The sequence below is a fragment of the Xiphias gladius genome, chromosome 24, assembly GCF_016859285.1.
Source record: "Xiphias gladius isolate SHS-SW01 ecotype Sanya breed wild chromosome 24, ASM1685928v1, whole genome shotgun sequence".
NCBI lineage: Eukaryota > Metazoa > Chordata > Actinopteri > Istiophoriformes > Xiphiidae > Xiphias > Xiphias gladius.
Genome location: NC_053423.1, coordinates 12527925 through 12543418, shown reverse-complemented (window position 1 = coordinate 12543418; position 15494 = coordinate 12527925). Strand labels below are relative to the sequence as shown.

The 15494-nt window shown below is 41.4% G+C and overlaps 1 protein-coding gene across 1 annotated transcript; it reads right to left on the bottom strand.

Moving 5' to 3' along the window:
* Window positions 1-3203: 3203 nt before the first annotated feature.
* Window positions 3204-15248, bottom strand: susd5 (sushi domain containing 5). Its single transcript, XM_040122260.1, has 7 exons — window positions 15155-15248; window positions 13548-13725; window positions 8404-8513; window positions 6834-7022; window positions 5468-5675; window positions 5038-5425; window positions 3204-4977 (listed from the first exon to the last, which is right to left on the bottom strand). Exons 1-7 carry the CDS (start codon window positions 15240-15242, stop codon window positions 3748-3750), a joined length of 2391 nt encoding a protein of 796 aa, XP_039978194.1. The 5' UTR covers window positions 15243-15248; the 3' UTR covers window positions 3204-3747.
* Window positions 15249-15494: the final 246 nt, after the last annotated feature.

The window sequence follows — 15494 nt, the reverse complement described above, 5'->3', positions numbered from 1 at the left end:
GAACATTGAGTCTCTGTGCAGTTTGTCACACAGTGATGTTAAAAACCCACAGGGGAACATTCCCTCTGTGTTACTGTGTGTCTCTCTCTGTCTCTGTGCTCTCATTCCTCCACTCCCTATATTTACCTGTCCCTTTAACTGCCTCTCCTTCCTCCCTGACAATGCTTTGTCTAACATCTTTCTCTCTTTTCTTCTTCTTTCAAAATTGTGGGAACACATAATAGAAGCAGAGGATAATGGCCAGTAAAAGGAGCTGGGATAAAAGTTAAGATTAAAGGCTTATTGTCAGGTGTCAAGGTCACAGGTCAAGGTCACAGGTCACACTTACATGATAGGTGGCAAACAATGGACTATGGACCATGTATAATCAGATCTTATTTTCAGTGAGTGAATGTGTCCGTTCGACCCTGATGGAAATAACTATTGAAATCAAGAGTTAAAACCACATCGAATGCAATAATCACCAGAGTCAAATGTTTAGGAGTTTATTGTGACTTAAAGAACACATATGCAGTACACACTTCATGCTGACATCACACACATCAGGCTTTTTGAAATGGAGGAGAAATGGACACATTAAAGCATCGTGTGAATGAGACATAGCAATGACAAAACATTATTTCCTGTTCTCCTTGTATTGGCGCTGTGTCATGAGTTTCATTCTTTTGCACAAAACTCATGTGATTCTAAATTTAACCCCAGTGTTTTAACATAGTTAATGACTACTATCAGTCAGGAGGCATCAGATAATGTTGCAACTCCGGTGTGAGATCAGACAGGTCATTGCTTGATTATCCACAATGTGGTTTTTATTTCAGTGTTACTCCAGAAGCTGACTTTTGTGAGTACAGTACTTGCGTTTCAATGGCAGAGTGGAATAGTACATGTAACAAACAGTGTGTAAGATTTTGAGTGGTAGTAACGAGTTGACCCTGTGTAAGACATAAAGAGGTAATGTCTGATGTTAATGGTGCTTGACTGTCTTGGTGAGGTGATTTTCCAGACACCACTTATGCTACAGTATGTACTGCAATTTAATACAGTCATTGATTAATAATTATGGAAATATATAGACAACAGGTACTTCATTCCCCGTGCCCTCGCCCATGAATAATGTCAATATAGCTTCAGACATCACAATACAGAAATGAAAAAGACTGAATTAAATCAGTCGGGGAAAGAAATTAGCTCTTATTCCCTTAAAGGTGCTATATGTAAGATTTTGCTATGAGTGAGTTCAGCATCAAACTGAATTCCTTTACTCACCAAGAGCTGTGGGAGGCGGTGGGAAGCAACGCCAATGTAAACTCTTGTTTTGCTTCTATTTCTATCACTTCTCTTCATCTGCTGAAGTTAGAATGTTAACCAGCTAGCCCCGGCCCGTCCCATCTCGTAATACCACTTTGAGATAGTGAGTCACTTTAGCGTCCGGTCCGCCCTCAGTCCAACATAAGAGGATGAAGAAGTAGTGCATAAAGGAATAAAGTTGGATGCTGAACTCGCAATGTTTCTTCTAGACTGGTAAGTATTTAGCTGGTACTGCTAACATTGGCAATGTAGCGATAACAAAAACTTACATATAGTACCTTTAATCCATCCAAATCCAACAAATCCTTATTTCATAACCAAATTAATAATATCACTATTTACAAAAAAATATAATAAACCAGCTGAGAGCACTGGATGTTATGTTTGAAAAATATGAGAAAAAATGTAATTATCATTCATGACTGATAACACTATAAAGTGCCTTGTCTACCACCCACTGTTGACAGTTATTACAACTGAAACACTTTTTATTTAAGTTATTGTATCATAGTTCATTTTATAGTATTTATGCATCACTAGAAATACAGACTCTAATATCTAAGTATAAAACCCTCATATGGCTATTTGCCTTTATTTACATTTTCACCTTTTTATGAGTTTTTCTAATTTAGCAATTGCCTATTCTCAAGTATTTGGCACAATATGGAAACAGCAAAAATGTAAATATCAAAGAATCAGCGCAAGAGTAAAATCTTTTTATTTTTTTGAACTAGGGCTGGAAAACCAAATTAATCAAATTACTTACATTACGAATTCCTTGCCTACATTTAATCATATCAGAATTTTTTGATAAACAAATTGTCTGTATTCGCATATATTTGAATTGAGAATGCATACAACAACCAGTGATATCTAACCAGAAGTTCAATCAACCAATAATCTGACAGTCCAGTCCAGAAGAACCTCTTTAACGACTCATGCTGTAATTAATCAGAACAGACAAAGCAGAAAACAAGTAAGGATATATAATCCAATGTTGACTGAAAAATATTTAGCATTACATTTATCATTACAGAGTTAAATTCAACAATTTATCATGATATACATTTTAGGGCATGAGGTCCAGCCCTAATTTTAACCTAAAGTCACAGGCTCTCAAGCTCCACAAGATATTTAGAAACGTCTTTCATGAACTTTAACATAAAAAAAAAACAAAAAACAAAAAAAAAATCCAAACAGTCAGAACATTTCAGAATACTACTAATCTTTTAACTATAACATTTGGGGTAGTCTGTTTTCGTTGCCATGGCAGTTCCACAATGTTTGATCTCTTGTTGGTCTGAATGCCGTTAGCATTCACTCTGGTTCCTCAGTCGGAAACTTCAAACACGACGTACCGCTGAGTGACAGATTGCACGAACCTGAGACACACACACACACACACACACACACACACACACACACACACACACACACACACACACATACTCTCTCTATAACACGCACACACACACACATGGGGTTGAGTCTACAGTCTAGACACCCGCTCTGTATTTCTCACCAGCTGACTGTCAAAACCAACAGAGGCAGGAAAGTCTTCAAATGTTTCTCCCGTCATACTTCTTACTAACACCATTCCCCACCCTCTTTTTGCTTTCCTTTCCCCTTTCACTTCTCTTTGTACCGCTCATCCCACTTTCTCATCTGGTCTTACTATCATCATCATCCTTTTTTTTCCTTTCATGTCGGTCTGACAGAGGCTGGGTCGTTCATTTGGGACTACCTGCCCAAATCCACTGCGATGATCTGAAGTGAACTTCAGCGTTCTTGTCGTGGAGTAACAAATGGGATACAATTTTTATAAACAAAATTAACAGAAAAGAAGATTGAGATCGATAAATCCAGAAAAATACATAACAACAATAAACAGAGCACTCAATACAGACAGCAAAAATGACAGTAAGGTAACACAGAGAATCTTTACCACAATGTCCAAGAGCTTTGAAGGTTGAAGTCTCAGTTCATATATTCAGTCAGGCAGGCATGCCTTCTTGTGGTTTTCCTACATGTTCATTTCCTTACAACTTCTTTTTTCAGTTCCTGGAGCTGAGACCAGTACAGCTCCCCTCCACTGTCCAGCTAGATGCTAGAGCTTTGAAAATAATGAAGAGGTATGATGACAATGATGGGTGAACTTCCTTAGAATTGATACAGTAACTGGGAGAGGAAGAGAACTACTACCGTATTGTCGGGTCAGCTCTTACTGTTACTACTAAACTAACTACTAACTACTAAATTTTGTGCATCACACAGGTAAGGTTTTGCTCATCTGTTCATACCTATCCAAAATCTTGAATTATGCAGTAGTTTCTAGTAAATTGAAGGGTTGTGCTTTCCTCTTATATTCATCTGAATCGTCCCATACCTCCTAAATGTCTCTGCCCTCTGTCAGTGTCCTTCTTTCCTCATCTCTAGCTCTTACACTTTTTGCTGCATCTCTATCTGTTGGCCCTGTCTGGTCTGACTTTGGCCCTTCCCATTCATCTCATACACTGAGCTCTTCTGCTGCTGCCGTCGGTAACACCACACCCCAACAACGACTGCCACTGCTATCGCACACACCGCCACAATTACGGCAGCTACTGTGGGACCTTGGCTGGAGGAGCTCGGAGGACGTGGGGGGCAGTTATCACCTGTACAGATCGTCTCCCCCATCCCCCCTTCCACCTGCCCCCTCTCACCAGTCTCACCAGGCAGGTTGTTCACAGTGTGCTCCTCCATCACTCCCGTGAGGATGTCGCTGTCATGCACCGGAGGAGCTGGGCCGTAATCAAGGAAGGGGTGCTCGGTGAGGTCACCCTGCCAGGGGTGGGTGGGAGCTGCTTGTTGTGTGTCGTAGTCAAGGGTGTCGGAGTATGAGGGGGAGTCTGAGGGCTCTAAATGGTCAGGGGAAAGCGTAGCAGCGGGGATGAAGCCAGGCCACATCTCCTCCACTTCCCCTTGTTTAGGCTCTCTGGTGGGAGACTCATGTTCCGCTGGTAAGGTGGTGTAAGGGGCAGGTCTGCGAATTTCCACCTCATTGGGTCTGTCTGTTGTCCTGGCAAGTGTCCCCCTCTCTCTATCCTCTGGTCTCACCTTTTCTGTTATGGAGTCACCCTTTTCTGTTTCCTCTGGAACGATGGGGTAGCCATCTAGCCAGGTTTCATCTGTGGTGGCCTTTCCTCCTCCTCCCTTCTGAGTGACGTTCTGACGCTCATCTGTTGCTATAGAAAAGATTACATGCTGATGAACATCATCGTCATTTTCATGGCTATCATGATCATCGTAGCTGTCAAGGTCATCGTGGTGATGCTCATCGTGATCAGTGTAATGGTCGTTTTCATCCTCCTTCAGGTCATAATGCTCCTTGCCATCATGATGTTCGTCAGAGTCTGGATGTTCCTTAGAGCCTTCGGGATGCTCTCGATCAACAGCACCATGATCATCAGTCACATCCTCATGATCCTCATAGCTTTCATGTTCATCGTAAGTATCATCTCGATCATCGTAGTCCTGGCTGCCGTAGCGAACCCTATCATCTTCATGTTCACCCATGTCATAATGGTCATCATGATCGTCATCGTGTTTTTCGTGGCGGTCCCGTCTATCCAGATCATCATGCTGAGGTGGAATGTAAGGATTAACATGATCGTTATGGTCATCCTCGTCCTGGTGACTGTCACGGTCATCTTGATCATCATGGTGGCTGTCTTCATGGCCATCCTGGACATCATGGTGGCTGTCGTCATGATCATCGTGGTCACCTGTATCATGATCATCATAGCTTTCTCGCTCATGATCATGGTCGTCAACATCAACAGGATGCTGGTCATGGTGACTCTCTTGGCTCTCATGTTCTTTGCTCTCCTCTGATTGGGCACCTGAGGCTCTCTGTGTGGTCTGTGTGATTGGATTGGTGGAGACAGGATGTCCCTCCTCCTGAAAGGCCTCAGAAGGGAACCAGAACATGTGTTTCTGGGAGAGAAGAGAGACAGATGCTTCTGTGGTAGCAGCTGCATCTATCCTAACCACCTCTTTCCTCTCCTGCTCCCACCTTGGATGGCCTATAAAGTCTTCAACAGCCCATTCTTCATCCTTTTCTACTCCTTCTACAACACTTTCAAATTTCCTACCAATCATCTCTCCTCCTACTTCCTGCTCTCCATGCTGGTCTTGATGCTCTTCCTCTACTTCAACACCAAAGCTTGATTCTTGCTGCTCCTGACTCCTCTTCCCCTCTGGGTATGCAGCTTCATGAACCTCCTCGTACACTTCATGAGCCTCCTTTGGTTTCTCGCTATGGCGCTCTTCCCCTACATAAGAATCTGTGAACTTGTCCTCATAGTCAACATGACTTTCAGTCTCATCTGAGGAAATACAAAGAGGAAACATATATGCTTGAGCAGCTGACAAAGCTACATCAGATCTCTGCATTCATGATCATACAACTCAACTCAGATTCTGACAATATGGAGGTAATTCAGACTTTTGGGAATATGACCCGTTAAAGGAACAGGAATAGCTGTTTTGAGAAATATGCTTATTCACTTCCTTGCCAATGGTCAGATGAGAAGATTGATACCACATTCATATCTGTAAGAAACAGTCCAGCACATAACCCCCCTATAACACCACCATATATTTTTTTAGACTTTTGTTGGGGGTTTTTTTGTTTGTTTTTGTTTTTTTTGTTTTTTTTGTATGGACTAAACAAATGAAATATAAAGTGTTAATTAGTGAACTTGAGAGGTGCCAGTAGGCAGATTTTGTCACCTTTAGACAGAGCCAGGCTAGCTGTTTCCAGCTGTTTCGCTAGACTAACTGGCTACTGCCTGGATATTTATTTTTAACATACATGAGAGTGGTATCATCAAACTCTTAAAAGGCAAATCAACATATTTCCCAAAATGTTGAATTATTCCTTAAAATAAAGCAATGGCTCCTTGTGACCCTTTATCACAGATTTTCAAGAGGCTTGACTAGGTGAAAGTATCCAGTATATCACAAGAAAATAGAGAAATCCAGTATTAAGTCAGACAAAGGTAAATATAATTTTGTGTAACAGAAATATATTTTTCCTTTGTTATCTCTCTACATCATCTTCTGACCTCTCAGATTTATCTTGGAACAGTTTGGGAACTGCTTTAGAGCACAAACATGACTACCTCTCTGTTAGCTAACCATTGACACAGGCCTGGCATTTTGCCTTCATAGACTCTTTCTATTTAGACCATCTTCTATGAACTGGGCCACACTATGGTATGTCACACTGAGGTGACATAGCAGCCATTTTCTTCCCCACTCATAACTAAGACTCTGTTTACCAAAAGCCAGAAATCAAGCACTGGTCAACTAACAACAGTGGGAGCTAACAAGCAAGGGAGTGAGGAGGCTGACATCAGTGCGGTCTCCTGTTTAGGTCAAAGCTCATAACTTGAAGATGAGCAAAACGGGGCCCCTTTTTTCCCCATGTCTTTCCGTTTCTGCCCTGCTCTCCAGCAAAAACAGTTTTAACACCTTCGTACCTTTTACACAAATCTGCACCAGTCCATACCACTCTCCACAGCTGTCACAGAGCAGGCTGAAGGCACTGTGTCCACTGGGCATTACATAACCTGGCACACAAGTGTATAGCAGCTCATCACCCATCTCAAACCCAGTGTGACCCTGCAGACGGGCATTGGGAAAGGATGGAGGGTCTCCACACGGCACACCTGTCAACAGCAAACATAGAGATGCATTTAATGGAACAAAAAACCAAAGAGACATATTCAACATACAAAGTGGAATGTAATTATAATAAATTTCTTAACTATTAGCTAAAGATGGTGCTATCCTCATGCAGTGTTATGCAGCCTGGTTAATGAAATATGATTCATTATCATTATCCAGTTTTACAACATCACCATCCCATTTGTAAACAGAAAGAGATAAGAACGACTCAAGGGACAGGAAGCAGTGGGGTTTTGGGGAAACATGAATGTAATTTTGACAAGCACAGCCACTAACAACGCCCCTCGGATGAGATAAAGGCTACGTATTGTACTGACTCTTGTCTACTTTTCCTAGTAATTACACAAAGTAAACACAGTTCAAGTTTTCAGTTATCTTATTTACCTAGAATTTTGACCTAGTGCTGGATGTCAAAGTTTCCCAAAAAAACATGATAGCATCAACAATGATAATATATTATGGGTATTTGAAAAAAAAGGAAATGGGTCTTCAATATCATAACAATATGAACAACAAAAATCCTGTGAGATGATTGAAAGCTCAGGAACATGTACTAAATAGTACTTCTGGTGTGATTGTTTTGTCGACAATAATGTAACTTTGAAAAAATCCCAAAGGGATTGACTTGATTTATTGTCATGTAAAAATTGTGTGTGGCCCTGATAATTGGGCTAACATGACACTTCATACCTCCTATCTTAACTGTAACCACAGCTACATAACCACAGCTGTAGCCACCACCACAACCTTGACTGTGAAGCTATGTAATTGCTTTCCAGTGCATTAAGTGGATCTGTAATGTTCTTTTTTTCCCCACAGCAGAGTTTTCGTTCCAGCCTCAGGTGTGTGGTATATAAACAGCCACAGTAGCTCTACTGTTTATGTGGAAGGAGTAGAGATCTCCTCTGGGTGTCGTCCAATAATAATCTGCTCCAACACCAACCACTGACTGGCCAGTGACATGCCAGTGAAAAGGTGTGTGGAATTTGGCTTCAGCTCCGTCGGGGTTTACGTACATTCGTGGATCACATCACACACTCTGATATTCATGACACGGCTGATAGATTGGTGTATGATGACAGATATGAGTAAAACCACAGAAAATGCAAGCACAAACACACGCACAAACACACACTTGGAAGATGGAATCTGTTGAAAGCAGAGGAGTAGAGGGAAGGAATGCAGGAACACAGCCTCTTTCACACCTCAGCAAATATCACAGGAAGGAGAACTGTACACAAGCACACACAGATACACACATACTGTACAGAGCCCATCCATTCATACCCTGATCACCACTCACAACTTTATGTACGGATTTGTAACTCATGAGTGCATGCATGTGTTTGTGTCTTTGCTGACCTCTGTCTTTGATACAGAAAGCGTCCAGGTGTACAGTATCCGCTGTTGCGTTTTCTGTTCTCACATCCACTGCTTTCAGTGCACTGCTCACAATTTTACACACCGTGGTCCTGGAAATCAGTAGATAGACAAACAGGAACACAGTAAGAACATTTATGATCTACCAAAACCAAATCATGTCGGGGAACTTAAGATTCACAGACACAAACACACCCATTAATTTCAACAAGATGTTAGAGCAAATAGCCGACAGCAAAACCCTAGTACCCCTAAGGGACTCTAGCATTTAGGGTGGTCATAATTAAACTCAGTGTGTTTACTTGTGACACACACTCACACATACACAGAAGCACACTCCCTTAGGTACACATCTTGTACTTGCATTATTACACCCTGTGGTGGAAGTTAATTAGTACATTTACTCCGCTACTGTTAAGTACCTTTTTGATATACTTTATTATTTCCATTTCATGCTACTTTAAACTTCCACCCCACTATGTTGTAGATGAAGCCCAAGTACTTTTTACTCCACTGTATTTATTTGCAATCTTTAGTTAGCAGTTAATTTCAGATTAAGATTTAACATAAAACACACAATAAGATACAATCACTGGTTAAAGATTAATCCAGTGGTTCCTAACCTTTATAGTTTCAGACCTCTTACAAAAAAGCAGCGTCTAGTTGGGTCTTCCTTGTCACGTTCGCGATGACTACGAATTGTTATCACCAAAGAGACACTTCCTCTAAATGTCTCAGTTGGTTTCGTTTAACTTACTGTTCAAGGCCTAAAGAGGTAAAATAATATTTATATATCATAATATTTTTTTAAAAAGGAAAATTCAGAGAAGAGAAAAAAAAAATACAAATTTGTGGACCTTTATTTTTTCTTCTTTCCACTCCCATTATTCATCTAACCACAACTACAATTTATCTTGTGACCCTCTGAAGGGGGCCCAGCCCTAGGTTTGGAACCCCTTGACTAAAATACCTAACAGTAAACTAAGTAGCTCAAATTAGCTCCACTATGACCAGCTACAACAGTAATATGCTGCTTACACACTGATGCATAAGTCTTAACAATCTTATAATGCCAAACATAACAGGATATCAGTCACAGGGGCATTTTTATGCAGAACTGGTACTTTTAGTTTTAACACTTAAAGTGCATTTTCCTGCTTAAGTGGGATAATGAATCCAGGACGTTTCCTTGTAACTGAGAAATGTTACATTAATGTATTAGTACTTTTACCCAAACAAAAGGATCTGAATACTTCTTCTACCACTAATTACACCATGTGAAGTGAGAGATTTCTGCTGAATAAACAACTGCAGCTCTGGTTTATATATGTGTATGGGTAACATGGCGGCATACACGGACAGATATATACAGCACTTGCTGCTCTCTCAGTCACCACCAGGTTTGTTGCTTATTCAAATATTATTACAGCATGACACCATAGTCCAGGAACACACATCATGGCTCAGACATGATGCAGTATCAGCAGCTGTAGCCTGTGGCCCAGTATTATCACACTGGGGCCCATTAGGAATAGATCTTCCCATGTACAAGCCATAAGTTACAGCCGGCTTTATATAGAACAATCATAACATCAGGGACTTAATATAAAACATTTTCCACATGGACCAAATTAATAATGCCGTCGGTCCACAACGCCTACAAGCTGCAGAGACTAAAAATGCTGAGTAAATAGTCTATTTTTGTTACCACATTATTATCAAGGTTTATAGCATCATTAGCCCATTTATCATCCAAAAGCACCAGATAAGACTGACTCAAACTTCCCAGGCCAATCAAATCATGTTCCCATAGCAGCTCCCAGCACCACTCAACCCCATGTGGAAAGAAAATTCATGTGTGTGTGTGTGTGTGTGTGTGTGTGTGTGTGTGTGTGTGTGTGTGTGTGTGTGTGTGTGTGTGTGTGTGTGTGTGTGTGTGCGCGTGCTAAGTCTTGTAACTGAGTTAATCAAAGCATCAGTAATTGGAAAGAATTTGACTGGCAGTGCAGTGAGACTGTGAGAAGAGAGCAGTGTGAGTCATACTGCATGCTTGTGCCACGCAAACTTTAGCTTATAAGGACAAAAGTCTGAGAGAGAGAAACGAGGAGCAAGCCAGAAATTGCCAAGAAAATACTCAGAGAGAGACAAAAATCACAAAAACTGTTTTCACATTAAACTATAGCTCCTGCAGGCATCTGGGAATGTGTGTGCGTCTCAGTGTGTGTGTGTGTGTGTGTGTGTGTGTGTGTGTGTGTGTGTGTGTGTGTGTGAGAGTGAGAGAGAGAGAGAGAGAGAAAGCAAGAGAGGAAAAGGTAAAAATATTGACCTCAGAGGCAGTGTACATTTCACCTGAACACATTCCTCAAAACGCTCACCTTACATGACATAACCTCAGGGAAACCCCAAAGATTTGTGTACTGTATGTGTGTGTGTTTGTATGAAACTGAGTGTTAATTCAGTCTGCTGTTATTATTGTGTTTGGTTACCAGGGCAGCAGATCTATGATTGACAGGTAAGACAAAGATGTTATGTAGGAGAGTCAGTCTGAGAAACACTTGTTATTACGCAACAGACCTAAAAGTATGCCAAGACTACAGGTTAACTGGCATTCGCACCGAAGCGGTACCTTCTGGAAAACTGTCAAAACAGCACAAATTTAGCCACAGAAATAAATCAATTATTATTAATCTATGCAACTTTCAGAATCATTTTTGTGACTGAATGTCCACTGGTTGGACAGTGTATTCCCTACTCACACCCCAGCCTCCAAAAACCACCTGAGTAACATATCAGAAACCCTGCATAGCAATATAATTCATCAGGTGTTGGTCTTGAGTGTTTGAAAATAATCCGAAGTTGATCCAGAGTCCGAGTTTTGGTTGTGCAGCCAGCCCTGTCCCCATTAATAAAAAAAAAAGAATATCTGCAATGGTAAATAATTACTATTGTCCACTGCACTGCGTATGTCTATACATACCTAGAGTGTCAGTATGTGCTCTGTAAGCATAACTTGTTGATTCGTCTTGATTCTGAATGAGGAGAGTGTGCAGGCCCATTTGAATGTTAACCTCAATTTTCTTTCTTCACCAACACAGCAGAAGTATGAAGCGGGTTTAGGTTGAAAAGGTTTTTGAAAAGGGGTGGAGGTGAACTCAGCTTAGACGGACAGAGCCATAGATGGATGATACACTGTGAAACATGGTATGCGGGTGTGAAAGCTGATGTCTGCCGTCCAACACGTAGAGACCAGGGAGTGTACAGAAACAAAAAAAAGGGTTGGCTTTTCTGCTGACCAGACATCCATCGTTCTTGGGGCAGCCGCCTTTTGAAGCAGGCTCAGTTTCGTAAAACTGAATATTTGTCCAATGAATGATGATTTAGGAAAATATGAGCTGTTCACATGTATTTTTCTATGCATCATATATTAATTTTCCCAGTTATTACATAATAAACCACCATTTACTATACATTTACCAGCTTACAATATCGTATTAAGCCCTTACTTAACACACTGTAGGCACTTGTAGAAGCAGTATAAGGGCCATTTAGTCTATCCAGTCACTTTGCAGAGAGTTAGGATTGCGTAGATATCCTCCATCTGGAGCCATGCTTGCATTAGCCGTATTAGCATTAGCTGTGCTAGCTGCATGGCTCTAGACATAGGTTAGTCCGTAGGTGCCCCACTCAGTGCATCACTTGGGTGCAGACCGAAAACAACTACTATGAAACTTTTTACAAACATTCACAGTATTCCCCTCAGGATTAATTGTAATAACTTTAATGATCCCTTAACTTCTTATCCAGTTCCATCGCCGGGTACAAGTTTCAATTTGTCCAGCACTTCAGATTGTGACTAAACACAATAATTAGCAAATGTTGGAGATGGTGAACATGGTAAATATCGCACCAGCTAAACAGCAGCATCTTAGCATCGTGTTTGTGAGCACGTTAGCTTGGTAGCATTAGCATTCAAAGAACTCAAACTTGCACTTGCAAAGCTACAAAGTGTTGCTGTAGCATGGTCTTGTTTGTTGTTATTCCCTTTTTCTTCTGTCTATTTTATGCTTTTTATTTTGTTATAGCTGTGACTTTCTAGCTTAAAGTAGAGGTGACACAATAGGCCAATGAATATGTCATTTCCAAGCAAAAACGCAAAAAATTCTCTGTTTCCAGCTTCTCTAATGTGAGGACTTGTCGCTTTTCTCTGTTTTATATCATTGTTAATTGGAGATGTCACCTCTTTGGGCTCTGGGAACTTGTGGTATATTATGGACGAAATTAATAAATCAGTTAAATAGGAAATAATCTACAGATGAATTGATAATAAAAATAACACTTGCAGCATTAGTTTAAAGGTTGAGTTTGGTTGGGGGGGGGGTAAGAGAGAGAGGAGACAATGTTTGAGGAATTAGTTTTTTATGTACTTAATTTCTTTTTCAATTATTAAATATGGCCAAAAAAAAAAGCCTCTCACTTTTGTAGAATTCAGGACAGTGTTTCAGCTCAACTTTGAAAGGTACAAGCACCATATCAGCATCCATGTAATACTGAACACCACGTACCCTACAGGCTTGTAATCACCTTATATTTGAAACCAAATAGACCAGGACGGATGCAGTGCTTCCTGTCTATCCTCTGTAATTACTGCTAAGGATGCAAGTTGTCAATCAGACACCTGACTATAATGGTGTACCTGTCTTCCTCCAGGACCAAATCAGCTCTGTCTCTCTGTCTGTGTGTCTGTTTCTGTCACCGGGTGCTGAAAGCTGCGTGTCATGTTACCGTGGAGATGAGAGGTGTAAATGGAGGCAGTTGTCGACATGACACCCCGGTTCTGAATTCCCTCCTCCTCCAGGAAGAAACAGAGGAGTCTTTCTCCCTCTCTTCCTCTCTGCTTTTTCTCTTTCCCCCTTGAAATGTGTCACTCTCTTCTTCTATCTTCCCGCTCTCTTTTTAACTGCCGCTGCTGCCTTTACTTCCTTTCTCTTTCATCCTTTCCTGCAACCTCCGTCACACACAGAAGCACACACACCAAAAATGACCTTTGACATCTCTAGAAATCGGCAGCCTCTTACATGTCCCTTGAAACTATGAAGACAAATGCTTCTTTTCTTTACTTTTCTTACCCCACTGTGCCTCCGTAGAGCCATCCACGGGTGCATGAGGAGAAGAAGCACTCCACCACAGCATGACGGAGCTCCTCTGCTGATGCCAAGCGGGCATGTTGTGAGGCACAAGCCCGCTCAGCATCTCTGAAGCCCCGCGGAGCGGAGGAGTTCCTCAGGTCCAACACGAACACTTGACCTGAGAAGAGAGAAAACAGGGAGTAAGAGGGAAACTTCTTATTACCTGTTATCAACCTCTTACATTGCAAAACCTCACAGATTGACAGGTGTAGGTGGACGCACTGTCTGCAGAAAAAAATGACCTGTGAGCTTCTGCAGAATGTCAGGGTGTGACAGAACTAGACATCTCACCTATTCCAAAAATGTGTTGTGGGTTATAATAAAATCCAAACAATAAAAAGGAGAGATAAATCACAAATGATTCGGGAAGGCTAAAAACCCCGTTATTGATGTTAGGGGAACTATATTTTAAAAATAGATTATATTGGTGCTTAAATGTCCTCAGCTCATATGCCATAAATGTTTGAGCACTTCTGGAAAATTTAGATGTTGGGCATCCATTGAAATGGCTTCTGAAAAGCCACATAGCTAGAACTGACTCCATGCTGTGAGACTTCAAGCAGGAAATCAGTTTTATTTGAGGGATCTGCATATTTTGGAACAGCAATTCGCAAATGTGGATTTTGAGACTTATACCAAAATCCATAACGTAATTATACCTGCCATAATACAAATATTTATTTTAATTACAGTACGAATGCAATTGTACATCTTTAATTAATCAAGACATGCGCATCGTAATTCAGGTAACTTTTACAACTTTTTTATTGCATAAAATGCCAGTCCCCCAAAAGATCTCGCAGCAAAATAGAAAATCCTATTTGACGCCCGCTGCCAAAGGGCGGAGAAAATCACATGTTTTTGCATCAAGGGTCGCACCGTACTTCACACGTCCGTGTCTGGAGTGGAGCTCAGCAGCGGAGCGTGGTGCCTGCGAGCGCCCGCGCTGTCCGTTCTCCTGTGACGGTTCACCGGCCACAGGTGTGGTCAATGTACCGTGTCACAGGAGCACGCCGACGCTTTCCTGACCGCCCCGTTGTCGCATCACTAGCTGGGGTTCAGCAGCACTAAAGAGAAGATTGATATTGTGTTGGAGATCGTAAGAGTTACATTTTTATAAATACTAGCTGGCGGGGGGAACAAAAGGCGAAGGATGCTGTATCCGAAAAAGCCAGAAGATGACTGCGCAGTCCAACGGCGTTTATATCCATTGCGCACAGCTTGATTAGACGTGTGAGGCTCTGTTTTTTTTTTTTGTTATTCGGATGAAATATTCCTTTTAGAGAAGAAAGAAAAAAACACCTCACGGGATGAGAGGGGAAATGCTCTCACGCGATGATTAGGCCTACAAAACGCACGTGATGACAGGGCAGGTGCCATTTGTCCGCGCGCGCTTCCTCCGGTGCGCTCTGAGTAACGGTTTGAGCATCACCAATCCCTAACTTGAGCTCTGTGAGTTTATAATGAAGACTATCGCTCTCCTGTCACAATTGCATTGTATTTTTTTTTTTTTTTTAATGTCACAGTGTCTTAAAAAATTAACTTACCGTCTGCATTTACAACAGAGGTCACCAAAAGACAAGCCAGGCATCCAAAGAGCAACGATAGAACAATTTGGTTACAACGATCCAGCATCTTTCTTTCTTTCTTTCTTTCTTTCTTTCTTTCTTTCTTTTTTCTTTTTTTTTTTTCTTTTTTGTTTCTGCGTCTTCGGCTGTCAGCTAAATCTCACTTTTTCTTAATGGTGGAAAACGTGTCCAGAAACTTCCAAACGACTCGGTATTCACAATCTTGCAGGTCAAAGTGACGGCGGAGAGCAAACTCGCGCTGTTTCCCTCCCGGTGGGCAGAGGTAGGATGGCAGGCTTGGTGACAAGTGCGGGTGTGT

Coding starts and splice junctions, on each gene's coding strand:
- susd5 (XM_040122260.1), bottom strand. CDS start 15,242: ATGCTGGATCGTTGTAACCAAATTGTTCTATCGTTGCTCTTTGGATGC. Junction 13,726..15,154: donor CTCTGTTGTAAATGCAGACG/GTAAGTTAATTT, acceptor CTCTCTTCTCAG/GTCAAGTGTTCGTGTTGGAC. Junction 7,023..8,403: donor TTTCTGTATCAAAGACAGAG/GTCAGCAAAGAC, acceptor TGCTGTTGACAG/GTGTGCCGTGTGGAGACCCT.